This window comes from Zootoca vivipara, chromosome 4 (assembly GCF_965207765.1).
Source record: "Zootoca vivipara chromosome 4, rZooViv2.hap1.1, whole genome shotgun sequence".
NCBI lineage: Eukaryota > Metazoa > Chordata > Lepidosauria > Squamata > Lacertidae > Zootoca > Zootoca vivipara.
The window spans coordinates 103183723-103210479 of record NC_142587.1 but is presented as its reverse complement, the minus strand read 5'-3'; the positions used below and the strand labels follow the sequence as shown (position 1 = coordinate 103210479).

Below are 26757 nucleotides of genomic sequence, written 5' to 3'. Positions count from 1 at the left end.
CGGGGCTTCCGGATCCACTTCCGGTCTGACCGAGGCCCCTCCTCCTCCGGCGCCGGGGCGCGTGACGTCGTTTCCGGTGTGCCCGGGGCCCGACGCGGATCCGACGCCCGGAGCCTCCGGGAGCCGCCAGGCAGGTGCGCCGCGGAGCAGAGAGGGCGGGTAGGCGGGGCGGGAGCCGGAGCCGCGCCGAGGCCACTTCCCGGGCGCAGGGCGAGCCGGCGAGGGAGGGAGGCTCCTCTCCTCCCCTCGCCCGGGCTCACCCCCGCCGGAGCCGGGAGGGGGGGGGCTCGGGCTGGCCGGGCCCTGGGGGTGCAGGGCGGGGGGCGGGGTCAGCGCCCTTTCGGGGTGCCCTCCGGGATCTCGCAGGCCGGGGGGGGGCTGCTTCCCCGAGGGAGGGAGGGCGGGGGGCTCCGGGAAGGGGTCCTGCACCTGCCGGCCCACCCAGGACTCTCCTCCTCCCCGGCAGCCCTGGATCAGCCGGCGGCCTCCCGCTGGTCGCGATCCGCGTGGCCCCCGGATGTGCGCCAAGAGGGTAGCCTGGCACGGCTGGCAGATGCACCCACCGGGCATGGCCACAGGGGCCAAGCGAAGCCGAGGAAGTGGGTGTCCTCTGGGCAAGGCAGGGGCTGGTCAGGGGCAAATGGATCCTGCCAGAAGGGGGCGCTGGTCCTGGTCCGCTCCCCTTGCTGCCCCGCATCTCCTCTGCAGCTGATGCCGCTTCCCTCTTGAGGCTGAGAGAGCCAGAGAGGGGGCTTGGGGGGGGTCCCTGCTGACTAAGAGGCCCTGGGGATTGGGGGGGAGGCCTTCTGAAGGGCAGGATGGCTCCCCTTCTCCTCTCCAGCAACGCCATCATGGGTGGGGAGGGGGGCTTGCTAATGTTGCAGAAGGAGGGGCAGGTTGTCTTGCTCAAACCCAAATGTGGGGCAGAGAGAGGGTCCTGGCCAGATCTGGCCAGGGGTCTGGGTTGTGAGGCAGGAGATTCCTCCCTCCAAGTTCGCAGGTTCCCAGGGAAGTTCATAACAATGCATTGCAATTGACAGAGGTGTACAAACTCCCTCCCCAATAAAAGGCACAGTACTAAGCAAATACCACAAAGCAAAGCTGGCAGCTGGCACTGCCCTTCCTGCCAAGGGCTCCTCAGTGGCCACGTCAACCACCAGCGCGGAAACTTTGCATGTTCCTGGAGTGGGGAGGGAGTTGTTACCCCTCCCCCCTCACTCCCCCCACCCCACCCCAATGTACTGCCAACTGGACCCTTGGAGGTGACACGCCATGACTTCCTGCCAGGTTATGAAAATAGGCTGACTGCATTGGGGGGGGGGTTGGGGAGGAGGGAAACTGAGGTTCCAGCAAGAAGGGGGGGAGGGGCACCACTGGGCCCCATCTGGGTCGGCTTGCAGGAGGTGCTGATACCCCCCCCCCCTTGTGCTCCCCCTGGATTTGGCTCCCTTGAGCTGATGCTCTGTGCTGTGTCTGTGGCTCCTTCCCCTGCTTCAGGTGCCTGGCATGGGTGGGGTGGCCGCTCTGCAGGTGGCGCAGTGTGCTGGACCCGTTGGCAGGACTTGTCATCCCAAGGGGAGCGGCTGCCCAGGACAGGGGAAGCCTAGTTATTGAGAGACAAGATACGTCTTTGGGTGTGTGTGTGTCCCCTATTGCAGCCCACTTACTGCGTCCGTCTGCTGGGCAGGTCGATCTGGAGCTCAGGTTCCTGGGTGAGGCTGGTGCCACTAGGAAGGCTACATGTTTTGTGCTGGATTGCCCTGGGGGGGTGGCATTATTCCTGGCACTATTGTTAAACTTTCTGCCCTGGCCCAGATGGTGCCCTTGGCTATATGTGGTTCTCTTAGTTTCTGGAGTGAAGAAGGGTTATGAGTTGTTGTTCTGTCAATGTGCCTCCAAGGAAAGGTGTGCTGGACCTGTTCTCTTCTCCTTCCTGCATTTTGGAGAAGATAATAATAATAATAATAATAATAATAATAATAATAATAATAATAATTTATTATTTATACCCCACCCATCTGGCTGGGTTTCCCATTTTCTGTGGGGTGGTGCTGGGAATCTATGGGGTTTCAGGGACTGTCGGGGAGTGAGGGGGTGGAGTTGGCATTAGGGGTCCTGCCAGTTAGCAGGCAGCAAGTTCTTTTCTCTTGATGGTGTTCCTGCTTGGCAGGGGGTTGGACTGGATGGCCCTTGTGGTCTCTTCCATCTCTATGATTCTTTCCAAGAAAGGCTATCATAGAATCCTAGAGTTGGAAGAGACCACAAGGGCCATCCAGTCCAACCCCCTGCCAAGCAGGAAACACCATCAAAGCATTCTTGACATATGCCTGTCAAGCCTCTGCTTAAAGACTTCCAAAGAAGGAGACTCCACCACACTCCTTGGCAGCAAATTCCACTGCCGAACAGCTCTTACTGTCAGGAAGTTCTTCCTAATGTTTAGGTGGAATCTTCTTTCTTGTTGCTTGAATCCATTGTTCCGAAAGCAACCTTTCTCCCTCCTCTATATGGCATCCTTTTATATATTTGAACATGGCTATCATATCACCCCTTAGCCTTCTCTTCTCCAGGCTAAACCTACCCAGCTCCCTAAGCCGTTCCTTTTTGGTACATTTATGGGAAAAGCAGGCCCACTTTGCTTTTTATTCAAACGGTGGTTCCAGTCGCACCTGAGAACTCAAAGGGGGCCTAGCAAAGGAGGGAGAGAATGGAAGGGAGATTGGCGATGGGAGGGTTTCCAACGTGGTGCTCTTGCGCTCCCTGTTGTGCTCCCTGGTTTCCCGCAGGCTTCTCTTGGCCTAGTTGGTCCGCTGGCCAAATCCAGGCATCAGGGAACAAGACTTGCATGCTGAGCAGAGCAGGTCTGGGAAGTGGCGCCTGCCTGGGGCCATTGGAAGGCAGCTCTTTGCTCCTGAAGACAAAAATGCCCCCCCTCCCTGCGGGTTTTTGCCCTGGGGTGTCCTGCTGCCACCCCTGGCCAGGCATTTGGGGCAAGGAGGCTGTCAGGAGGGGGGCTGCTCCCTCTCCCTTGGACTGGCATCTTGGCTGGTTGTGGGGGCTTCGCAGGAGGGGGGAGAAGGATCCAGGCTGCCTTATCTATTGACTGGGACCAGCATATGGGGTGTGTGGACAGTGGAGCCCCTTCCTCTGCCCCTGGCGTCTGAGCCCCCCATTTTTCCTGGCCCCTCCAGACCCTGAGCATGACCGACGGGCTGATGAGCAAAGCAGCCACCATGGAGATCCCAATCCATGGCAACGGAGACTCCCGGCGTCTGGCTGAGGACGATGGTCTGGAGCAGGTAACGGGGAGGGGATAAGAATGGGGTGTCTTGGGTGCAGTGCGTGGGGCTTGCAAGGGGGGGTTCAGAGGGGCTCTGTAAGCTGAGCTCTGGTGGTTATCGGGCTGGGGAGGAAGTGGGATGGTTCAGTTGCCTGTGGGGCCCCCACCCCCATTCTAGCAGTCCACCTCGACTCCCAGCTGCAAGGGAGGCAGTTCCTGCCCCCTCCATCCAAATGCTGGTTCCCCGCAGGCCACTGATTTCAGGGAACCAGGCCCTGCTGGTTTGGGGGCGCTGCTGGGCCTGCCTGAAGCCCCCTCCTTTAAGACTCGGCTCTGCCACGTTCCCTTCCTCCCGCTGCAGGACCTCCAGCAGGTGATGGTGTCGGGGCCCAACCTGAATGAGACCAGCATTGTTTCCGGGGGCTACGGGGGCACCGCCGAAGGCATCATCCCCACCAGCGCCATCAAAGGTCAGGCAGCCGATGGGAATGGCAGTGCCGCTCTCTGCGCGGGGAGGAGGCCAATCTCTGCCCACAGCCGAGCCCTGCCTGCCCGCGAAGGGCATCCTGGGGCCCATCAGCAAGGCCCCCTCCTTCGAGACAGGCCTCCGGCAGCATCCCTTTCCCCTGACCCCCAGGGATGAGGAAGGCTTGTAGCTCAACCAGCACCTTGCCTGGAGAACTCTGCCCACCTCCTGCTCCTCTGGGAGCCTGGCATCGTGTGCTCATGCCCCCCTGTCCGTGTCTGCCACAGCTCATCAACCCCCCATGTTATCCTGCACCCCCTCCATGGCTCCCCTCCTCCTCCCCTCCACCCTGCCCATCTCTGCCCTGCCTTGGGCCCCCTCCATTTCAGGCTCTCTCGTTCCATCTCACCCACCCCGAAGACCGCTCATCTCCCCCAGCCCGTCGGCTGCCAGCCGGATTGCCAGCCAGGCAGTTGCTGCCTCAGGTATTGCCCTACCCCTGCCCCCCCCAAAGGCCCCCCCCATGGGAGCGGTTGGGGTGCAGGCTTCCAGGGGAATGTAGGCGAAGCGGAGATATATTTTCCTGGCCCCTCTTTCCGTCTCCTGCCTCCTCCATGGGGCGGCTCGGCATTCGGAGCAATGGGGGACCTGCCCCTTCCCCCTGCTCAGGAAGCCCCCCGCCCGCTTGGCCCTTGCAGGTTCCAATTTGCACCAGCCGCACTCCAGCCCGGCCCTGGCAGGCGAGGAGGCCACACGGGGCATCGCGGTCGAGAAGTTTGATGTCGTCAAGAAGTGGGGCATCAACACCTACAAGGTGAGGCGTTGTGCTCAGCCCCAGGAAGAGGGGGCGCTGGTGCGGCTCAGCCTGAACCAGGCAGGTGCCCTCTTCTTCACATGGATCGGTCTCTTGCTTCTGGATCAATCCCCTTTGGCCTGCCAGCAAGTCTGCTCAGCATTTTCTCTGCCTTCTGGAGCCCTGCAGTGCCCTGCTTTGGGGGCTGCCTTGGGAAGCTGCTCCAAAAAGGCAGGGGGCAGCCACTAAGCCCGCTGGTCAGCACCCACCCAAGGAGACCCTTGGTCCCCTTCCCAGAGGGCAGGCAGGCAGGGAGGGAGGGGCGGCCTTTTCAGCTGTGGCCCCTTTGTACAAGGCTTTCCAGAGTGCCTGCTCTTCCTCCATCTGGCCGCTTTAGTGATCGTGGGAAGGGACCCCAGGGGGTCATCTAGCCCAGCCCCCTGCAGGGCGAGGGGGGTCTTCCGCTCCAGGCGAGGCTCCCCCAGCTGCCCCTCCTCTTCTCCCTCTGCAGTGCACAAAGCAGCTGCTCTCGGAGCGCTTTGGGAGGGGCTCGCGGACCGTCGACCTGGAGCTGGAGACCCAGATTGAGCTCCTGCGGGACACCAAGCGCAAGTACGAGAGCGTCCTGGGCCTGGCCAGAGCCCTCACCCACCACTTCTACAGCCTGGTGCAGACGCAGCACGCCCTGGCCGATGCCTTCTCCGACCTCAGCCAGAAGTCCCCCGAGCTGCAGGTGGGGAAAACGCCCCGTGTCCTTTCGGCAGGGGGGAAGGCCAGGCTGGCACAGGTGCCAGGCGGAGGGGAGCCCCCCCATCCTGCCTCTGTGGCCATTTCCAAGGGCATCAGAAGCCAACGTCCTGCCTGGCAGGGGAGCAGCTGAAGCCACACGCCCGCCCCCCCCCCAGGAATGGCTCCCAGTCTGGAGGGCTTTGAAAGAGGATTGGACAAATGCATGGGGCAGGAGAGAGCTATCAAGGCCTGATCCAGCAGACTGTTCTTGGGCTCTCAAGTTCTGGGGGGGGGTTCTTGCCTTTGGGGGCTGGTTTGTGGGGGGTCTGGGACGGTCAGCCCCCTTTTCAAGGCCCCCACCCCCCACAGGAGGAGTTTGGCTACAACGCAGAGACCCAGAAGCTGCTGTGCAAGAATGGGGAGACCCTCCTGGGGGCTGTCAACTTCTTCGTCTCCAGCATCAACACGCTGGTCAACAAAACCATGGAAGACACTCTCATGACCGTCAAGCAGTATGAGACGGCCAGGTGGGGCTGCAAGGGGGGGAGCAGGGGGGGCAGCTCCAGGCAGGGCCCAGCAGACGCCCTGCTGCCGGTGGGTGGCTCTTTCCGGGGGGGCGCCAGTCCTGTCCAAGGGGTGGGAGTTGCTGCCGCCACTTTGACACTCCACCCCCCCACCCCCCGCAGGCTGGAGTACGATGCCTACCGCACGGACCTGGAGGAGCTGAACTTGGGCCCTCGGGACGCAACCACCCTCTGCCGCCTGGATGCTGCCCAGGCCCACTTCCAGGCCCACCGCGCCAAGTACGAGAAGCTGCGGGCAGATGTGGCCGTCAAGCTGAAGTTCTTGGAGGAGAACAAGGTGAGGGGGGGGTGTTTCTCCTGGTCAGAGGCCTCCCACAGTGGCCTGTCCTCCATACCTGCGTCCGGGAATCCCAGCCGGAGCATTCCTGGCAGGTGGCCCCCTGGCCTCTGCTTCAACTCTTGACAGTAAGAGCTGTTCAGCAGTGGAATTTGCTGCCAAGGAGTGTGGTGGAGTCTCCTTCTCTGGAGGTCTTTAAGCAGAGGCTTGACAGGCATATGTCAAGAATGCTTTGATGGTGTTTCCTGCTTGGCAGGGGGTTGGACTGGATGGCCCTTGGGGTCTCTTCCAACTCTATGATTCTATGAGTCCAGGAGGGGCCAAGGGGAGGCTTCCTTGGGGAGAGGGCGGAGGTGGGCAGCAGGAGGACCAACCATCCCGGGGGGAGGAGAAAAGAAAGCCTTTCCCGCAGCGCAGAGCTGACTTGTGGAGCTTGCTGCTGCAGGAAGCAGTGATGCCCTGAAGCCCCTTGAGCCCCGCGGTTGGACCCTGGGGGCTCCTGGCCTGCTCCCCACGGCTCCTCTGATGTCCCCCCCTCCCCCGTTGCAGGTGAAGGTGATGCACAAGCAGCTCCTGCTCTTCCACAACGCCATCTCGGCCTACTTTGCCGGCAACCAGCAGCAGCTGGAGCAGACGCTCAAGCAGTTCAACATCAAGCTGAAGAGCCCCGGAGCAGAGAAGCCCTCGTGGCTGGAGGAGCCGTGAACTGCCCGCCCCCTCCCCCGGCCCGCCCCCTCCCCAGCCCCCTGGCTCCCTTCATGGACCTGGACTCTGGGGGGAGGGGGCTGAGCTCAGGCGCCCCCCCCTTACCGCTCCTGTGCCCCCTCGCCACCTTCAGGGGCAGAAGAAGAGGCAGGCCGGATGAGGAAGCAGTCTCTCCTCTCTCCCCCCCCCCAGATTTTCCTGGGGCTGCTTGAGTGGCAGGTGACTCTCGCCCCACCCCAGATTTTGCTCTTGGCTCTGGAGAAGGGGGGCCCTGCCTCCACCACCTCCTCCATGCCACGAGGGCCTGCACTTTTGACACACTCCATGGTGGTGGTGGGGGTGGGAAACAGCCACAAAAGAGGGGCTGGCATTTTGGGGAGAGGGGGAAGCGGGGTTCTCCCTCTTGCCACAAGGCAGCTCCAGCCCCACACTAGACATTTCTTGCCCCCCTTGCTGGCATAAACAGAGGGAGGGAGGGGGGAGGGAGGGTGTCATCCTCTGGCCCCCAGCTGCTGTTCCGCTTCAGTACTTTTCTCATGGGGGGGTGGAGTGGAGTGGGGGTCCTGCATTTGGGCAGCTCTGACCTCTCCCTAGTTGTGCTCCAAATTGTGGCGGGGAGGGGGAGCTGTGCACAGGGGGCCTCAGTCTGGATGTGCTGCTATTGGGGTGGGGGTGGGGGGTGAATGTGAGGATCCCCAACTGGGATTGCCCCCCCCCCTCTCAGTATGGACCAAAAAGTAGCATGGCTTCAGCCTTGCGGGGAGGGGGGATTGTGTGTGTGTGTGTGTGTGTGTGTGTGTGTGTGTGTGTGTGTGTGTGTGTGTGTGTTTACGGCCAGTACCCCTGTGTTTGTTCCTAGGTGAGGGGGCTCCATGGGGGGGGCGGCAGGGTGAAGGAATGGGTGCTTTTCCCTGCTGGGTCCCCCAACCCACTGTAAAGAATCCAGAATAAACGGTACGAATCAGAGCCTGCCATTCTCCTGTTGCCGCCGCCAGGGGAACCCTCAGCCTGGCCCACTCCTATTCTGTAGCCCCCCCCCCAAATCATTCCAAGACCCCTATATTGCAGGGGGTTGGACTAGGAACTAGGAAACCCTTTGGGTCCCTTCTCCTTCAATCCTCCTCCCCTGCTTGTCTCTCAGTTGAAGCCTGCCTGGTCTGGCCGTTGCATTGGAGGAAGAGTGGGGCCAGGGAGGGCCTGCCTCTCTCCCATGGGGGTCAGCCAGATGCCCTCACAAGGGGTGCAAGAAGAATGGCAGGCTCCCTTCCAGAAGAGGCTCCTGTCCGCCCCCTTCCGAGACCTCCTGGTTCCTCCTCCCCAGGGCTACCTCCTCACGCCCTTCCAGGCTCCCCCAGCTCCAGGTCAGCAGCCGTGGGCCCCCTGCCCTATGCTGTCTCTTGCGTTTCATTCGAAGAAGCATGACTTCCATTGCTAAGAGGAATAATGGAGAGATCCAGGAGGAGGAGGAGGAGGAGGAGGTGACCTTGGAGACAATCAAAAGGGTTGCGCAGAAATAAAGTGCAATGTTCTGTTTCTAACTGGAGAAAAGCTCTTGTGTGGGGATCCCTCCCACGGACGGACCTTCTTCTGCAGGAGGATTCCCATGGGGTGGCCAAGAGAGCTGGGCCAGAGCTGCCTCCGCTGGCCCTGAGAGTGGACTGGCATTCCTCAAGCATAGCTGGCTGCCCAGTGGCACCGGCAGGATGTGCCACTGGGCAGGGCCCCTAAGAGGCAGGCAGGCAGGCAGGGCTTCTTAGCCTGGTGGTGGAGAGCAGGAGCCCTGCGGGATCAGGCCACAGACCTACTTCCAAGGTGGGAACGCTCAGGCCTGGTGGCCAAAGGCAGCTCTCCAGGCCCCCCATCCCTCCCTGCTTCTCTGGGGCGTAGCTGGGACGGGGCCTTGAAAGGCTGGGGAGTACTGGAAGAGCGCAGTCTTCCTCTTCCTGCGGAGGGTGCAGGGCCAGGCGAGGGAGCCGGCTGGCCTTTGCCGCCACAAACAGAGATGGGAGGAAAGCAGCAAAGGAGCTTATGGGAAGCACACAGCTTGGAGAGCCAAGTTCCCAGTTCCAGCCTCAACTAGCTAATCTGGAGAATGCAGTAGTGCCAAGGTGACCTCTCCTCTTGAGGTTCCAGAGAGGGAAGTGGGAGGAAGCTGTAGAACAGGATGCAACCTAGGAAGTAGCCTGGACAGCAGGGAGCTTGGCTCGAGGTGAAAAGCACAGGGACAGCCCGGGAAGCTGGATCTCCCTCTTTCCTGTGCAAACTTTCTTTTGCAAGCTGAGTTGCACCCAAACGTCCAACGTAAAGCCTGGGGGGGGGGGTGTCCCTGGTTTTTGCATGATTTGTCACTTCTCTTGTCCTGCCCACACTTGTGTGGCTTCCCCCCCCCAAGCTCAATGCATTCCAGTTCCTGCTGCAGCCAGGCAGGTGCCCACAGGGGTGGTGTCTCTGAGCTGGAGGTCCTGACCTGGCCCCTGGCCCCCTGTCTGCCACCTGGGAGACTTGTCCTGTGGGGGGGGGGGCAAGGACCTGTCCCGCCTGACACATGCGTGGAGCAAAAAGCTGGAGTGCTCTTTTGAGTTCAATTTTTTTTAAAAAAAAAGACTAGTAAAGGGACTTGAAAGAGGTGTCTAAAATTATGCATGGTGTGGAGAAAGTGGATAGAGAGAGCATGCACACACCCCATGATACTAGACCATAAGAAGCACCCAGTCCAGCATCCAGATCTCACAGCCAACGGGATGTTCTCTTGGGAAGCCAGCGACCAGCACCTCCTGCTCCTGGAGCCGTTTCTGGGAGTTAGAGGGATGGTGCCTCTGACAGGAGGGAGCACAGCATCTGCCTGTTTGGGAAGAGAATGGAGGAGGGCACCTTGGCCACCACTTTAATTTCCAGAATCCCCCCTGGATCCCTTTTTAAAAATGGATGTTGCATTGGCTGCTTTCCAGTTCTCCAAGGGACAGGGTACATTTTTAAAATAAGAAGATTGACAGTTTCACATTTGAATTCTTGGAGAATCCTTGGGTGGGTCGGTTTCTATTTTGTCTGTGGGCCTATAACTCACCTCTCATCACTGCTTCCTGCCTCAGTTCCTTAGACCTCCTTCCTGCAAATGTTAGTCCAGGCACTGGGATCTGCCCCGTATCTTATGTTGCAGCTTCTCTGCAATCTCCCTTATCCTCCTTTGGCACACCTTGGACTCCCTGGTCATCCCAGGGTCCAACTGCCACCATAGCCAGTCTCCTGCTACTAAGACATTGAAAGAACTTCTGTTTCAGTGTATCTGAAGAAGTGTGCATGCACACGAAAGCTCATACCAATGACAGACTTAGTTGGTCTCTAAGGTTGCTGGAAGAAATGTTTTGTTTTGTTTCGACTACGTCAGACCAACACGGCTACCTACCTGTAATTTAAAGAAATTCTTGTTGGTCTTAATGTTTTCAGCAACATGCTCCTCGGTTTCAGTTTTAGAAGCCCTTTCTGTCTGCTTGCACCTGTTGGTTTTTTTGCCAGTTTGTGTTCCTTTTTCTCCATTTCCCAAGGAAAGCCTTCCTGCCTCCAATAGCTTATTTGACTCTGCTCATTAATCATGCTGGCATCTATTGGCGTCTTTCCTGATCTGCAGTATACACCAGCTGAGCTCCTAGTGGGTCTTGCAAACACTGACTGGGCCTTCCATGAATGCAGGACAAAGTCCTTCGCGCAGCACAGTTAAGCTATGGAACTCCCTCCCACAGGAGGCAGGGGTGATCACCAGCTTGGATTGCTCTAAAAGAGGATGGGGCAAATTCATGCATGCAACAACAGGATGTCATAAAAAGAGGAATCCTGCTCCCTGCAATCTCTGAGATCAGCGAGAGCCTCACCACAAAATGCCCGAGGTTGCTTCACAAATTGGCAGCCAGCCCCCTCCTTCCTGTGGACTCCCTCACCTATTGCAGGCCCAAAAAGAGGGGGGCGGGGGGGAAAGGAACACTTGTGGGGCTCGGGCAGGAGGCCAGGAGAGGACTCACAAGTGGTGCTAGAAGCAGGAGCCCCACGGCCTCCCCCCAAAGGCCTTGGTTGGTGGGGGCGCTACAGGGAGAGCTGGAGCTTCGCTCCAAGAAACAGCAACCCCCCCATCTTGGTTCCTTGGAAAGGAGCGGCTGGGAGCACGTCGAGACATGCCGAAGGAAGCAGAGCCTAGCCCCCGCCCCGTCCAGCAGACCGCTGCCCAAGCAATGGCATGCGGAAGTCGGGCTAAAGGACTTCTGCAAGACCCAGGAGTCCGGCCGCTCCCTCTTTTGCAGCCCCCACCGTCCCGCCTCCCGCCTCCCTCTCAAGTTTACAGCGTGGTGACACCTGGAAAAAATTGCTGGGGGGCGGGGAGCACAGAAGGGATGGAGTCTATTTTTCGGCCGGGATGTGGCGCACACCTTAGTATCTCTGAAAGAAAACCAACAGCACCTGTTGTGACGGGAGTCAAGCAATGGGGGGGGGGGGCTCCTCCTCGGTTGGGGACCTCCCGCGCCCCCCCCAATTGCTTGACTCCCGTCACAACAGGTCAAGTGCTGTTGGTTGGGGACCAGCTGAGATGCGCCGCCGGTGCCCTTCTTTGGGCGTCTTCAGCCACCAGCTGAAAAATAACGGAGAAGAAGGAAGAGTTGTTTGCCCCGTCGCAGCTCGGCAGCGCGGCCCCCGGGATGGACGCAGAGGCAGCCGCCAGTTGCCGCGGGACAGGGGCGAACGAGTCTTCCTGGACCTCTCCAGCCTTTCTTTGTGTAGGCAAGTCCGTCCGGGGCCTCGGACTGTCCCCGCCGGTGGGGAGCGGGAGGGGCGGCGTCGGTGGCGGCCCTCTTCCGTCGGGGCTTCTTTGAAGCCCCCGTGAGCTGCGGGGCAGAGGCCTGCCCTGAGCAGCAACAAGGCGGCGGCGGGGAAGGGAAGGGAAGGGAGGAGGAGGCGTCTGGGCGCCTTCCTCCCCTGACTTTCTCGGTCTTATCCCTCCGCGCGCTAGCTCTGGGATTCCTCGGGAAGAGACCGATGCTCCCGCCCCGTCTCTTGGCGCTCAAGGCCTCAGGTGATACGTCCAAAGCCGGGCTGGGTGGGGCACGTCCGAGGCCGCCCCCTTCCGATGACTCCCTGACGCCGTGGGCTGGGAGCGGACATCCCCGACGGCTCTCGAAGCGTCGGCGCGCCTGTACTCTCTTCTCTTCCTACTGACGACGATGGTGACCGTCCGGAGCTCTCCCGCCTCGCCCACAGACTGGACGGGCCCCGCGGCGCCCCCCGACGCCGACGCTTTCTCCCTCTCGACGGCTTCTCTGCCCCCGGACCCCGCGGCTTCCTCGCCGCCGCCGCCGCCCCCGCCTCCGCCGCCCGTCGTCTTGAGTCCGGGAGCGCCACGGGCCTGGCCGGGCGTGGAGGGTTGCTCGGGGCGGCGGCCGGCGCGGCTGCGCAACTTCAACTGGGAAGCCATCCCGGCAGAGCGCATCCGGGGGCGCCACAACCTCTGGACGGCGCCCGGGCGGCGTCGGGGCGACGGCTTCCCGCTGGACCTCGCCCTCCTGGAGGAGCTTTTCGGGCAGCGCCCGGAGCCGCCCGGGGGGAGCCTGCGGGGACAGCCGCCGGTGGAGCAGGTGAGCCGGACGGGGCGGCCGGCGACGCAGCGGGATTCGCGCGCCCAGAAGGGGGCCCCGGGAGCCGCGTGTGTGGCCGGCCGCCTGTCTGGGGAAGTGGGGGGCGGGAAGAGATCCGCTGGGGTGCCAGACGCTGCCTTGAGAAAGGCGAGGAGAGGGTTGTGCGGTGGCGGCTCTCTTGCGCCCTGGAAAGCCCCATTCCGCCCAGCGTCCGCCCCATCTCCTGAGGCCCAGAGTGTGAGCAGAGTGAAGGGAGACAGGTGTGGGGCTGGCCTGCTCTCTCCCCCAGGATGAGGGGACCTGGCTTGGGGGGGGGAGTCACCCAGGTCAGCGGAAGCAGAGGGGAGCGTCTGATCTCTCTCCTCCTGGCCAGGGCAGAGGAAGCACCCTGAGAGCCCGTGGTCCCAGTCCCCTGGTTTTGCCCAAGCTAGCTGCCTTTCTTGGGACCACCTGCCCCTTCATGTGAAATGCTACTATTGGCACCTGGGGGTGAAGAGGTCCAGCCGCCTGGGCGTCTTGAGCCTTGGAGTTGGTCTGGGGGGCTCAGCGCCATTTGGGTTGCATCTTTCAAGAGTGACACCTGCCCTTGTTGGATGAGAGAGCCGGGGAAGCAGCAGGAATGGGAGATCTTGTTTGTAAGTGAGCCTCTTCCCAGAAGGCAGCTGCCCCAGTGAAGCAGGACTGGGCTCTGGGCTTATAGGAAGGTGCTGGGACAGGATCAGGGGGGACTCATGGTGCAGAGGGGTTTGTGTGCAACATGTGGTGGCCGGGAGAGGCTGCACTTTCTTGTTCAAATCCTTCACTGCTTCTCTCCCTCCCTCCCTCCCTCCCTCTCTCTAGGTCTCCCTTCTGGACTCTAAGAAGATTCTGAACCTGGGCATCTTCCTCAAGCAGTTCAAGAGGTAGGTGGCAGGGCAGGCAGGAGGGCGGCTGGGCTGGACCACCAGAGGGGTGGTGAGGGGGCCTTTGGCCTGGGGGCATGGATGGGGCTGGGTGCCAGCCCAGGTAAGGGAGCTGTGGTATAGTGGTTAAGAGTGGTAGACTCGTAATCTGGTGAACCGGGTTTGTGTCTCCGCTCCTCCACATGCAGCTGCTGGGTGACCTTGGGCTAGTCACACTTCTCTGAAGTCTCTCAGCCCCACCCACCTCACAGAGTGTCTGTTGTGGGGGAGGAAGGGAAAGGAGATTGTTAGCCGCTTTGAGACTCCTTCGGGTAGTGATAAAGCGGGATATCAAATCCAAACTCCTCCTCCTCCTCCTCCTCCTCCTCTTCTTCTTCTTCTTCTTCTTCTTCTTCTTCTTCTTCTTCTTCTTCTTCTTCTTCTTCTTCTTCTTCTTCTTCTTCTTCTTCTTCCCAGGCCGGTCCAGGAGATTGTGGCCGATATCCAGGATGGAGCAGGAGCCCTTTATGGGGCGGAGAAGCTGCTGGAGCTGACAAAGATGCTGCCTGATGCAGAGGAGGTGATTGCTGGGAAATGGGGGGGGCAGGGAGGCTTGCCCCGCTTCCCAACTCCCAAGTGACACCTCCCCTTTTCTCTTTGGGAAGGCCAAGAAGCTGGCTACGTTCCGAGGCTGCCAGAGCCGCCTCTCTGAGGCCGAGGTCTTTGCCCTGCTCCTCGTCCAGGTGCCCAGGTGAGGGGGTTGGTGTGGGTCCATGGGGGTAGCAGAGGCTTCAGCCGGCCTTCTTCTCCTGCTGGGCTGCCCCAGAACAGAGGGACAGGATGCCCTCCTAAAGGACCGGGAAACCAAGCCTGATGAGGAACAGTTGAGGGCGCTGGGGATGTTTAGCCCAGAGAAGGAAAGGCTGAGAGCTCCAATATCTGGAGCGCCAATAAATGAAGAAATAATTACAGGTGGAAGATGGAGCTGTTTTCTGCTTCTCTGGAGGGCATAGCTGCCAAGTTTTCCCTTTTCTCACGAGGAAGCCTATTCAGCATAAGGGAATTTCCCTTAAAAAAAGGGATAACTTGGCAGCTATGCTGGAGGGCATGAAACAAGGGATTCAACTGTCAAGAAATGAGATACCAACTAAACATGAGGAAGGACTTTCTGATACGTTTGATTCCCTCAGAGGTTTTTGAGCAGAGGTCGTGTGGCCACCAGCCATGGATTCTTGAGCTGCCATTCCTGCGCTGCAGCGGCTGGACTAAAGGATGTGGGAATGTTCAGGGATGCAGGAGAGGATATATTGTTTGATTATAGTCTTTCCAACCTGTTAACAAGTTCCACAATTTAGCAGAGTAACATTCCTCTTTTTAAACTTACACCAGATGTGTTTGCTCAGGCTCGCTAAAGCCTCTATAATAACTGCCCTGGTATTTTCCCCTTATTCCCTTATCAAAGATAAGACACGGCACGGTCGTCTATAAAAAGTATAAAAAGAGTTTACTCACACATTGTGTTCACAACTGGATCCCAGAAGGCAGACTTGGCTTAGAAAAGTATCATACACCTGGAAACTATCCCATATAGAGACAGTCCCTTTGTCCTCTCTTGGCTGGAAGCCAGGAGGGTATCTTAGGCTAAGCAAAATAAAAAAATTCCTTCAGTAGCACCTTAAAGACCAACTAAGTTTATATTTAGGTATGAGCTTTCGTGTGCATGCACACTTCTTCAGATACACTTGAAACAGAAGTCAGTCCCTTATGTATATACAGAGGGTGGGTGTGGGTGGGAATGGGTGATGGGCTGATGGGAGTGGTAAACCTGTAGATGGCTGTTAACGACTGCTGATGACTGCAATTGGTCCTGCAGGGGGAAAGCAAGGACAATGTCTTTGTTCATCCCAGGTGGCTCCATGGTTTTAAGCTTGGTAATGAGTTCCAATTCAGCAACTTCTCTTTCCAGTCTGCCCCTGAAATTTTTCTGTAATAAAACAGCTGCTTTGAGATCTTGTATAGAATGTCCTGGGAGACAAACAGGCCAAACCCTAAGGATAAATGGACATAAATCTGACATCAGGAACCACAAGACAGAGAAACCAGTAGGAGAACACTTCAATCTCCCAGCCACCTGGGATGAACAAAGACATTGGATTCTTATCTCATTATGCATGATCAAGCTTTCTTTAGCGCCTCAGCCCTTGCTTTTTCCCCGCAGGTTAGCAGTTCTGTGATTCTCTCCTTCTCTTTGTCCCTGCCAGCTACGTCCACCGCCTGAAGCTCCTGGTCTTGCAGGAGGAGTTCTTCCCCCAGCTCAACTCGCTGCAGTCGGCCATCCAGATTCTGACAGAGGCAGCCCTAGGTACCCATGGGGAGATGGGGCACATGAACTGCAAGGGCAGGGCTGCTGCATCTGGGGGAGTGGGGAGGGCACCTGAGTCCTGGGCATGTGGCTTGACTCTTCCCCCTCAGGACAGGCTGGGAGGAGAAGGAGCATTGCCTGGAGGCTGCAGAAGGGCTATCAGTTTATCCTGGTGGCAGTGCAAAATTCAGAAGTGGGGAGCTGTCGGCCATTCTGTTGACAGGGCTGGTGTCCCAGAGGCAATGCAGGGTCACTTGAGTCACCTGGCAGGGGTGCCATCCCCCCCCACCCCTTCACCAGTATGGACTGGATTGATCTCTGCCCCACACACCCCAATCTCATTCCCCCCTCCCCTCCCCTCCCCTCCCCTCCCCCAGAGTTGTTGGAGTGTGAGGAGCTGCACGAACTCCTCCAGCTGGTGCTGAAGGCAGGAAACTACATGAATGAGGTGAGGGGGCTTGGCTTGCGGGGGGTGGGGGTGGGAGGGAGAGGGCTGCCTCTGGTCTGGCAGGGAGGAAATGCCACCCTCTTGGGTCAGCCTCCAGGCCCCATGGTGGGTTGGGAGGTCCAGGGGGTTGAGGTGTCCCCACTTGTAGGGGGGATGCTCCACCCCGGTATGCGTTACCTGAGCAGGAGGTGGCACCCACGTTCTCTGCCTCTCAGCCATCCAGCTGGCAACAGGAGGACCTCCTTGTAACAGAGGGTGGTCAGCAGGTGGCCAACGGGCCACAACCTGGCCACTGAGTCTCTGCTCTGAGCACTGTGGGCAGTTGGCACCTGGCCAGCCAGGGCTTCTTTGGGTATTGGGCTGGTGAGAAGAGTTGTAATAAAATGTGGCTTCGGGGAGGGGCATTGGCAGCAGCAGGGCAGGGCATGAGCTGTGGCAAAACAGGCTGGCAGGTGGGCTGGGATGCTCTGGCCTGTGACTTCCACCTGAAGACAGCCCTGTTTCTGGAAGGTTTTAATGCTAGGTGATGATGTTTATCTGTTACAAAATAAAAAAAATCCTTCCAGTAGCACCTTAGAGACCAACTCAGTTTGTCATTGGTATGAGCTTTCGTGTGCATGCACACTTCTTCAGATACACATGCACACGAAAGCTCATACCAATGACAAATTTAGTTGGGTCTCTAAGGTGCTACTGGAAGGAATTTCGTTATTTTGTTTCGACTATGGCAGACCAACACAGCTACCTACCTGTAACTAGATGTTTATCTGTGTTTTTGTTGGAAACTGCCCACAGTGTCTGAGGCAACCCAGTCAGATGAGTGGGGTATAATAATAATAATAATAATAATAATAATAATAATAATAATAATAATAATAAACTGGTGTCCCCTCTCCCTGCAGGGAGGCTACGCTGGTTCTGCGCTGGGCTTCCGCATGTCCTCACTGCTGAGGCTCACGGACACCAAGGCCAACCGGCCAGGAATGGACCTCCTGCACTTTGTTGCCCTGGTGAGCTCTGCCAGCCCATGAGGGGGCACAGCGGGTAGGAAGGGGGCCGGTGCGGTGGGGTGTGCCCCATGTGGGTGGTGCCCTCAGCAAAGGCTGGCAGAAGGAGGACCAGAAAAATGACTCCTTTCCTCATGATCGATCCCTGGCATGGAATTTACCCTTTTCATGGCCGCCGTCTCCAATGACCCATCCACTATGACCCCAACATCTTGTTCCTGGTGTGTATATGCAGTATGGGAAATTAAGATTGTTGTGCTCCAGCTTGGACTCTTTACACCTGTTCACGTTGAATTGCATTTGTCATTGGGCCACCCATTTCCTCTGTTTAAGAAGAGCTCCAAAAGGACCTCTCCAATCTGGGTTTTTTTTTAACCATCCTGAACAATGTAGCATCATCAACATGATATGGTGCCTCGCTGTTCCCCTCCTGCTCCAGTTTAAAAACAGATCCTGGTCCTTTTGGTTGGAGGAGGAAGTCCACTTCCTGCTTCCCTCCGTCTGCAGAAGGGTCCGTTCGTTCCTCCTCTCCATTTCCTGTTCTGGAAGAGGACCAGGCCCACCTTGGCTCTTGCTTTCTCCCCACGGGGCGGAAGGGGTTGTGCTCCTCCCATGGACTCAGCTTCCTGGCTGAGCAGGGATTGAGCCAGATTCCCCCTTCTGCTCTTTCTCCCCTTTCCCTGGCCTGACCCTGCAGCTGTCTTCCTGGAAGGACAGGGCAAGGTCTCCAGGGCTAACTCACCCCCTCCTTCTTCATGCAGGAGGCAGAGAAGAAGGATCCGAGTCTCCTGCAGTTCCCTAGCAAGCTGCAGCATGTGGGGCCTGCTTCGCGGTGAGGAAGGGGGGAGAATGGGAAGGAAGTAGTTGGGGTGCACCCCTTCCAGTTCCTGCCCTTGCTCCAGATCCTCATTTGCTCTCTTGTCTTTCCTGCTGGGCTTGCAGCTGTGGGGGGGGGGGTAGTCTGGCAGTCTGGGGGGGGGCAGGGAGCAAGCGCAGCTCCGCAACACCTTGTGTGCCCCCTTCACAGGATCGTTGACCAGGAGGTGATGGTGGAGCTGGAGAGCCTGGGGCAGCGCCTTCTGGGTGCCCAAGGGGAGCTGGAGGGCCTGGGCCTGGGTGCCCAGGTGGGGCCCTTTGTGCAGGTGGCTGCGGTGGAGCTGCAGGCTGTGACGGCCTCCCAGGAGGGCCTGAGCCAGACCACGGCCACCCTGTGCGACTTCCTCTGCGAGGACCCCGAGACCTTCAACTTGACGGAGTGCTGCCGCATCTTCCAGTCCTTCGGGGAGCGGTTCCTGGCTGCCGTGCAGGTAAAATGGGCTGGTGGTGTGGTGGCCTGAAGGGGACAGTCTAGGGGCCTCTGGAGGGACATAGGAAGGCGCCTTATAGCTGTGGGAATGTTCAGGGATGCAGGAGAAGATATATTGTTTGATTATATCCTATTCCAATATTGTTTTATTATATCCTATTCCAACTTGTGTTAACAAGTTCCACAATTTAGCAGAGCAACATTCCCCTTTTAAAGTCACACAGCGGATGTGTTGCTCAGGTTCGCTAAAACCTCTATAATAATATTGTCCTGGTATTTCCCCCTATATTCCCTCCTAAAAGATAAGACACAACACAGCCTTCTATAAAAGTATAAAAAGAGTTTACTTACATTACACATCTGTTCACAATAGGATCCCAGAAGGCAGACTTAGCTTAGAAAAAGTTACATACATCTGGAAACTATCCCATAAGGAGACAGCTCCTTTGTCCTCTGTTGGCTAACCAGATGTTGCTTGCTTGAAGAAGGAAGTCAAAAAGAGAGAGAGATGGCAGCTAGTCCTGTGCCTTTTGTTACCTGCACAGGTGAGGCCACGCCCACCTCTAGTCACATGCAGAGGAAGTCTGTCCCAGTTCGGGAGAAACAGGAAGTTCCGACTGGCTGGTCCAGACATCCCCTTCTATGTCCACTCGTGGGATGTTGTACTTGACTGCTCTTGTGTTTCACATCCCACATAATTGAACCCAGAGCCTTCTGCAGGCCACTGAGTTAAGGGCCCTCCCCCAGTCCCCCATCACACATGAACCTTCCCCCCATCTGGAGGGCAGTGGTGGGATATTACCTTGGGGAGCAAGGGGACTCATCTGAGGTGGGGAGGCAGGTCCAGGCTGGCTTAGAGCCCTCTCCCCAATCTTCTGAGCCTTCGGTGGCCTCCCACTTTGCTGTGGCTCCAGCACCCCATTCTGGTGCTTCCACTGGTTGGGTGAGCATGTGCAGAGTGCAGGATCAGCTCCTGGCTCCCTCCTTCATGCAGCACATAGCGGAACTCCCTCCCCAACCTGGATGGCTGGAAAGGAGGATTAGACAAATTCCTGGAGGTGGAGAGAGAGGGCTTTGGAAGGCTGTGAGAGGGGGAAATGCTTCTGGGAAGCACAGGAGAGGGCTCTGGTGCTCGGATGGGGCACCTGGTTGGCCACGGTGAGAACAGGATGCTGGCCCAGATGGCTCTTCTTCTCCTCCTCATGTCCTCCTCCTCCTCCTCCCTCGCCAGGACAACCAGGCTCGGGAGGCAGCCGTGTGCCGGCAGCAGCGCCAGGAGCGTGAGCGCCAGGAGAAGCGGAAGCGGCGCTCCATCGCCACCTGCTCGGCCCGCGACCCTGGCCTGCAGGATGTGGAGCTGGACCTCTTCTTCCTGCGGCCCCCTCGCTCCAGGAGGCGCAACCGTTCCCAGCAGGGTCTCCGCCTTGCCCCGGAGAGCCCCCAGAGCACGAGGGAGAGGGCCCTGACCCTTGGCCACCGGAGACACACTTTCACCACTCTGCCTCCCTGCACAGAGCCTTCCAGGCCTGCGGAGCCGGAAGCTGCCCCGGCCACCCCCACGCTCCCCACTGCCGCCACCCCCCCTGTCTGTGGCAAGAAGGCAGGGGGGCTCTTTGGGCAGGGCCTCAAGGCCTTCCTCCGGTCCCCTCCCATGGCCACGGTGGCCGCTTCCCCCCAAGGTCCTGCCTCGCCTGAAGCTCCCAGTGGCTTCCGATTTCCCACCCTTTTCCAGAAGAAGACCCCCCTGGAGGGCCCAGAGCTCCCCACATCCCCTCTGGCTTCCCCCAAGGACGTCTCTGGCCTGGTGGGCTTCTTCCGCCGCCTGAGTGTTGGGGAAAAGCCACGGCAGGGAGCCCAGGTCTGAGGGGGGGGCTGGGAGAGTCCCAAGGTAAACCTGCTGCCAGGCAACCCCTCCCCCAGAACACGGTGGGCCAATGGGGGGGCTAAATCAGAGCTAGTCATTGCCCACCTTCTCTCCTGCTGCCCACCTTGTGCTGCCTGTAGACACTCCACGGGGTCCTCTGGGTTCCCCCCTTCCATCAACCTGTGGGGAATTTGACGCCCCTCCCCCCTTCAGCCTCTGTGGGGGTCGCAGAGGGGGTATTTTTGGTGACCTGGTCTGCCTCCACTCAAACTCTGCACTAGCCTAGAAGAGCTGGTGTCTGGCTGCTCCCCTTCTCGCCCTCCCCCTGGTCCTTGCAGGATCAGGCCACAGAGCCACGGGCTGCTGCTGGCAATTTTAAAGTCTTCCCCTCCCACACCAATAAAGACACTTTTATATTCTCTCATCTCCCCCTTTTAAAAACTGTTCTGTCCGTTGATTCTCAATAAACTTTTTTGGAGCTATTTCTTGCCTGAGTGTGATCTGAGCCCCAGGGACTTTGCAAGAGGCTGGGGGGGGGGGTGTTTTCACAGAATCATAGAATCATAGAGTTGCCAAGCTGGAAAAACCATCAAAGCATTCTTGACATATGCCTGTCAAGCCTCTGCTTAAAGACCTCCAAAGAAGGAGACTCCACCACACTCCTTGGCAACAAATTCCACTGCCTGGAAGATGAAGGGAACGCTGTGGATGTAGCCTATCTTGATTTCAGCAAGGCCTTTGACAAGGTGCCCCATGATATTCTTGTAAAGAAGCTGGTAAAATGCGGGCTAGACAATGCTACCATTCAGTGGATTTGTAACTGGCTGACTGACCGAACCCAAAGGGTGCTCATCAATGGCTCCTCCTCATCCTGGAGAGTAGTGACTAGTGGGGTGCCACAGGGTTCTGTCTTGGGCCCAGTCTTATTCAACATCTTTAGGAGTATAGCATCTAGATCAAGGGAAGTAATAGTACCACTGTATTCTGCTCTGGTCAGACCTCACCTAGAGTACTGTGTCCAGTTCTGGGCACCACAGTTCAAGAAGGATACTGACAAGCTGGAATGTGTCCAGAGGAGGGCAACCAAAAGGGTCAAAGGCCTGGAAACGATGCCTTATAAGGAAAGGCTTAGGGAGCTGGGTAGGTTTAGCCTGGAGAAGAGAAGGTTAAGGGGTGATATGATAGCCATGTTCAAATATATAAAAGTATGTCATATAGAGGAGGGAGAAAGGTTGTTTTCTGCTGCTCCAGAGAAGTGGACACGGAGCAACGGATTCAAACTACAAGAAAGAAGATTCCACCTCAACATTAGGAAGAATGTCCTGACAGTAAGAGACCCCTAGCCTTCCTGGAAGGATGTGGGGATGGTCTGCCTTTGGGAAGAAGGAGGTGAGAGGAAGAGGCAGCCCAGCTGCAGGCGGAACAGCAGAGAGGAGCATCACCTCTTGGGAGGGGCCAGGTGGGCCCAGGTCCAGGTGAGGGAGTTGCCACGGTGACAAGGACCCACCCTCCTTTGTGACATCTCTTGTTTCTCCTTTAAAAGCCACTGACGCAGGTGGCCATTGTGAGTTAGTAGTGAGGCGAGAGGAGGAGGAGGAGTTAGTGGCGGTTGGTGGAGATTAGGCAGAGGATTCGTGAATTGCTCTTTTTTCATTTCCTTATTTTGATTTCATTTATTACTTTGAATTTATTTTATTTTATTTTAATTTTATTTTATTTTTTTATTTTAACAGTTTCATTTTTAGTTCTTTATTTTAATATTGTTATTTTTGTTCTTTGTTTTTTATTTTACATTTTTTGTGCACATCTGTGCATATTTTGCAAATACCGTATTTTGTATATTTTTATTCTCATCCAGCTGAGGTGATTGGGGTCCTTGGGATGGACGGGGTTGTGGGGCTGGCAGAACTCCAGGGGGAGCTCCAGGTGGGGAAGAGCAGGCAGAAGGGGGCAAGGGAGAAGCAGCGTCTAACCCTCTCCCCATCATCTCTGCAGCACCAGGAGCCCAAAGTTCAGTGGCGATGTGGTCAGTGCCATCCTTCACATGATCCTGGAGGCTGTTCCTGCGGGCTCACAATGTTCAGGGATGCAGGAAAGGATATATTATTTGATCATATCCTATTCCAACTTGTGCTAACAAGTTCCACAATTTAGCAGAGTAACATTCCCCTTTTAAACTTAACACAGCGGATGCGTTGCTCAGGCTCGCTAAAACCTCTATAATAACTGTCCTGGTATTTTCCCCTTATTGCCTCCTAAAATATAAGACACAACACAGTCTTCTGTAATAGTAATAGTAATAATAATAATAATAATAATAATAATAATAATAATAATAATAATAATATTTGTACCCCGTCCATCTGGCTGAGTCTCCCCAACCACTCTGGGTGACTGCCAATCGAGTATTAAAACAGTACAACATTCAATAAATGTTTAAGTATAAAAATAGTTTACTAACATCATTCTGTTCACACAGGATCCCAGAAGGCAGACTTTAGCTTAGAAAAGTGATATACACGTGATATACCCCATATCAGTGATATACCCCATACCCCATAAGGGAGACAGCTCCTTTGTCCTCTCTTGGCTGGCCAAGAGAGCATCTTTGGCTAAGCAGGTAGGAGTAAAAAAGAGAGAGCTATGGCAGCAGCCCACCCATTTTGCTTACCTGCACACAGGTGAGGACACGCCCATCTCTGGTTACATCCAGAGCAAGTCTGTCCTGTGGGATGTATTACTCATGGGCAATCAATCACAACATTCCTAGAGTGATCATACGAAGGGGATGTCTGACCAGATCAGCAGAAAGCTTCCTGCTTCTGACTTCCTATGCAGGTAATGAGATGGGTGTGGCTTCACCCATGTCCAGGTAAAATGTAAGGACTGGACAGCCGCCATTTCATTCTCTTTTTCGCCACGTTCTTGAATAAGCAACATCTTAGTGAGAGATGTCCTCTCTCAGCTTCAGGCCAAGAGAGAGCAAAGAAGCTATTGCCCATATGGGATAGACTTCACATGTATATAGATTTTCTAAGCCAGCCTGCCTTCTGTGATTAGGTTGTCTGTGAGTAAACTCTTTTTATGCTTTTAACTCAAGACTGTGTCATGTGTTATCTTTTAAGCGGGACTAAGGGGAAATATCATGATTGTTGTTGTTTAGTCGTTTAGTCGTGGCCGACTCTTCATGACCCCATGGACCAGAGCCAGGCACTCTTGTCTTCCACTGCTTTCTGCAGTTTGGTCAGACTCATGTTCGTAGCTTCGAGAACACTGTCCAACCATCTCGTCCTCTGTCGTCCCCTTCTCCTAGTGCCCTCAATCTTTCCCAACATCAGGGTCTTTTCCAGGGAGTCTTCTCTTCTCATGAGGTGGACAACGTATTGGAGCCTCAGCTTCAGGATCTGCCCTTCCAGTGAGCACTCAGGGCTGATTTCCTTCAGAATGGATAGGTTTGATCTTCTTGCAGTCCATGGGACTCTCAAGAGTCTCCTCCAGCACCATAATTCAAAAGCATCAATTCTTCGGCGATCAGCCTTCTTTATGGTTCAGCTCATGATAGTTATTATTATAGAGGTTCTAGCAAGCCTACGCAACCGCAAGTCTGCTGTGTGTGTTTTAAAAGGGGAATGTTAACGCTGCTAATTTAGGAAACTTGTTAACGCAAGTTGGAATAGGATATTATTAAACAATATATCCTCTCCTGCATCCCTGAACATTCCCATGTGTCCCAGCTCAGGAGGAACAGGAAGTTCCAACTGGCTGAGCCAGACATCCCATTCTATGTACCCTCTAAGGATGTTGTACTTGACTGCTCTTGTGTTTCACATCCCACATACAAAAGGAGGAGGACAGAGAGGTATGTCCTTTGTCTTGAATTCCCTTCACACAGCTCTTTCTTCTTCTTCTTCTTCTTCTTCTTCTTCTTCTTCTTCTTCTTCTTCTTCTTCTTCTTCTTCTTCCTCTTCCTCTTCCTCTTCCTCTTCTTCCTCTTCCTCTTCTTCCTCTTCTTCCTCTTCTTCTTCACACATTCGCTTCTCTCTTTTCCCACAGGAACTGAAGCGGCACTTCCAGCTCCTAATGGGGGGTCTCCTTATGGAAGCCCCCAATCCTGGCACCCTCCTCCAGCTACCCTGATGGCATCAGGAGAGGTTTGAGGGTTGCCCCCTGTTACAGAACAATTCCAGGTGCAAGGCTGCTCAGCCACCAGCTCTCTGGCAGAGCCTGTGGGTCCCTGCAGAACAAAGAAGGAGTCCGGCCACCAACCAGAGCAAATAGCGTAGACCAAAGTTTATTGCGCAACAGGTTCAAAGGGGAATTGAACCGAGAGCATGGGGTGACATTGACTTTTAAAACTTCCCATCACATCCCAGGATACAGTTCACACAGCATCATTGATACATCACTGACGTGTCACCAAAGGGGAGGGGTAGACAGGGGTTACACTAGCAAACCTGTCCAGACAAGTCCTTGGTTCAAGATTAGCATAAGCCGACATGTCAGGGCCAGACCCAGGTAAAAGATTAGCATAGGCAAACACCTCTGAAGCAGCCATCCCCAAACTTCGGCCCTCCAGGTGTGTTGGACTACAATTCCCATCTTCCCCAAACACTGGTCCTGTTAGCTAGGGAACATGGGAGTTGTAGGCCAAAATATCTGGAGGGTCGCATTTAGGGGGTGCCTGCTCTGAAGTCTCACCTCCCCCCCCCCCCCCCCGCCAAAGTACAATAGAATTTCCTTTGCATGTCTGGACCCCTTGGCAAGTCTGGTGATGGGATTAAGCTTTCCTTGGCCAACAATCAGCTCAGCAATTGTCACCTCTGGGCACTTCCTGGAGTCCCCTTTTCAAGGGCAAAACAGCGTTGGAATGGAGGAAACTGGCAAAGGAGGTGATTTTATATGATTTTTAAAGCTAGGTAACTTCCCTCAGCTGTCAAGTCCAAAGGATACATTTATGCATAATATTTGTAACATTTAACAACTTTAAAGATGTGTGCCGCCCCCCCCCCCCACGGTAATTTCCGTAACAGTGTAAACACTCAATATGTTAACTGGAATGGAGGTAGTTGAGAGATGGAGAGAAGGCAAGCATTCTGAGCCCTCAGCTGGCAGTTATATCGCAGACAGAAGGGAGTCCCTCACTGCAAATCTCACGCTGTGAATGTGTGGTTCTTTGGGATGCCCTCCTGGCCGCAAAAGGTGCAGTTCTTCTCTCTGAGGCTGCCATTCGAAGCACGTCTGGTCTCCTGTAGAGCAGCAATGTCAATGTTGAGTGTTTTCAGCTCATGGTCAATGATGTTCATCTTCCATGAGTCGTTGACCTGCAGCAAGTCAGCAAACAAGCCAGAACACATGGGCCTCATGTTCCAGCTTGCGGGGTGCAAGAAGGTTTGTTCCTTTCTTTTTTGCCTGATATAGCAGTTTAGTCTGCTTGGTGAGTGAAACTGTGAGCTCCAAGCACCCACTGAGGCAGGTGGCCAGTCAGCACTTTATGACGGTAGTTGGAGACTGCCTGCTTGGCTTTATTGAGGTTGTGCACATACTATGCACAATGACAGGGTTGGTGGCAAAGGAAGGGGCACAACAGGTCCCACCCTCCCCTTTCTCTCTAGCAAGGAACTTCTCATTTTTCTTTGGAAAGGTAGCCTGTCTCCTCAGTTCAGTCCAATCTGCCAGGACAAGCTAAAGGGGAATACTGTCACTGTCCAACAAGCAGTGCTTTTTTCGGGGGGGGGGAGGCAAATACCACTAAACATTTTGTGAATCTAAGTTTGGCTTCATTAAGCTTTTTACCCCATGGGGGGGGGAGTTTCCTTCCTTTCCTGCTCCTACCTGACCAAATATTCCCCTGATTCTTTCCCGGTCAGATTCCTGTTCCTACCCTGGAATCCAGTTTACCTACCCATCACACAGACTACTACAGAATGGATCTCCTTGCTTTTAATGCTCTTCTCCAGAGAGGCATTGGTGAGGCTAGATCTGGTGACAAGAAAAAGAAATAGAACTCAGAGAGAGATCTCGAACTCATCAGAGATGTCCGCTGCAGGAGGCAGAATGGAAGGGAAACGAGCCACGTTAATAGATTGGGGGGGGAGAGCTGGGAGCCCTCCAGAGAATCACAGGGTCAGACAGAGACTCTCATCGATGGCGGCTCCTTGAAGGAGAAAGAGCTCGGCTCCACCGGAGCCAACCAGTTGTGTTGCTGCGCCGCCCTGGCTCGCCAGAAGTGGCAGGAAATGTCCAGCCTCCACAGGTTGGAGCAAGACGCGCCTGACGCTCACCTTTGGCCTTTACCTGCTGAGATGCTGCTCCGTTGAACAGGGGCTTCTGCAGGCGGCAGGGGGCGCCACCAGCCCTCGGTGGTTCTGCTAGGCTCCCGCTGGTTCCGAAATGCGCCGCTACTGGGCGCAGCGCAGGACCGCCTTCCGTCCAGGAGAGAATCC

The 26757-nt window shown here is 56.2% G+C and overlaps 2 protein-coding genes and 1 long non-coding RNA gene across 11 annotated transcripts; 2 read left to right on the top strand and 1 right to left on the bottom strand.

Annotated features, from left to right (window-relative positions):
- Positions 1 to 7797, top strand: ARFIP2 (ARF interacting protein 2). Of its 4 annotated transcripts, none has more exons than XM_035114998.3 (9): positions 1 to 134; positions 3189 to 3296; positions 3639 to 3747; positions 4133 to 4228; positions 4442 to 4557; positions 5048 to 5269; positions 5635 to 5792; positions 5952 to 6126; positions 6676 to 7797. In XM_035114998.3, exons 2-9 carry the CDS (start codon positions 3198 to 3200, stop codon positions 6829 to 6831), a joined length of 1131 nt encoding a protein of 376 aa, XP_034970889.1. In that variant the 5' UTR covers positions 1 to 134; positions 3189 to 3197; the 3' UTR covers positions 6832 to 7797. The 4 variants fall into 4 exon arrangements, with proteins under 4 accessions (XP_034970889.1, XP_034970892.1, XP_088525072.1 ...); XM_035114999.3 differs by having other exon boundaries at positions 77 to 130; XM_035115001.3 differs by lacking the exon at positions 4133 to 4228.
- Positions 7798 to 11308: 3511 nt separating this feature from the next.
- On the top strand, positions 11309 to 20796 carry LOC132592061 (FH2 domain-containing protein 1). Of its 4 annotated transcripts, none has more exons than XM_088668927.1 (11): positions 11309 to 11591; positions 11825 to 12446; positions 13287 to 13348; positions 13805 to 13907; positions 13993 to 14078; positions 15589 to 15689; positions 16067 to 16137; positions 17040 to 17147; positions 17906 to 17976; positions 18172 to 18451; positions 19682 to 20796. In XM_088668927.1, the coding sequence occupies exons 2-11, from the start codon at positions 12036 to 12038 to the stop codon at positions 20312 to 20314; spliced, it is 1926 nt and encodes a 641-aa protein (XP_088525053.1). In that variant the 5' UTR covers positions 11309 to 11591; positions 11825 to 12035; the 3' UTR covers positions 20315 to 20796. The 4 variants fall into 4 exon arrangements, with proteins under 4 accessions (XP_088525053.1, XP_088525052.1, XP_088525055.1 ...); XM_088668926.1 differs by having other exon boundaries at positions 11309 to 11595; XM_088668929.1 differs by lacking the exon at positions 11825 to 12446 and having other exon boundaries at positions 11311 to 11591.
- On the bottom strand, positions 15003 to 25875 carry LOC148686112 (uncharacterized). 3 transcript variants are annotated; one of them, XR_015949819.1, is made up of 3 exons: positions 22776 to 25875; positions 18802 to 18928; positions 15003 to 15375 (listed from the first exon to the last, which is right to left on the bottom strand). It is a non-coding gene; the product is annotated as an uncharacterized LOC148686112 (long non-coding RNA). The 3 variants fall into 3 exon arrangements; XR_015949820.1 differs by lacking the exon at positions 18802 to 18928; XR_015949818.1 differs by lacking the exon at positions 22776 to 25875 and having other exon boundaries at positions 18802 to 19317.
- Positions 25876 to 26757: the final 882 nt, after the last annotated feature.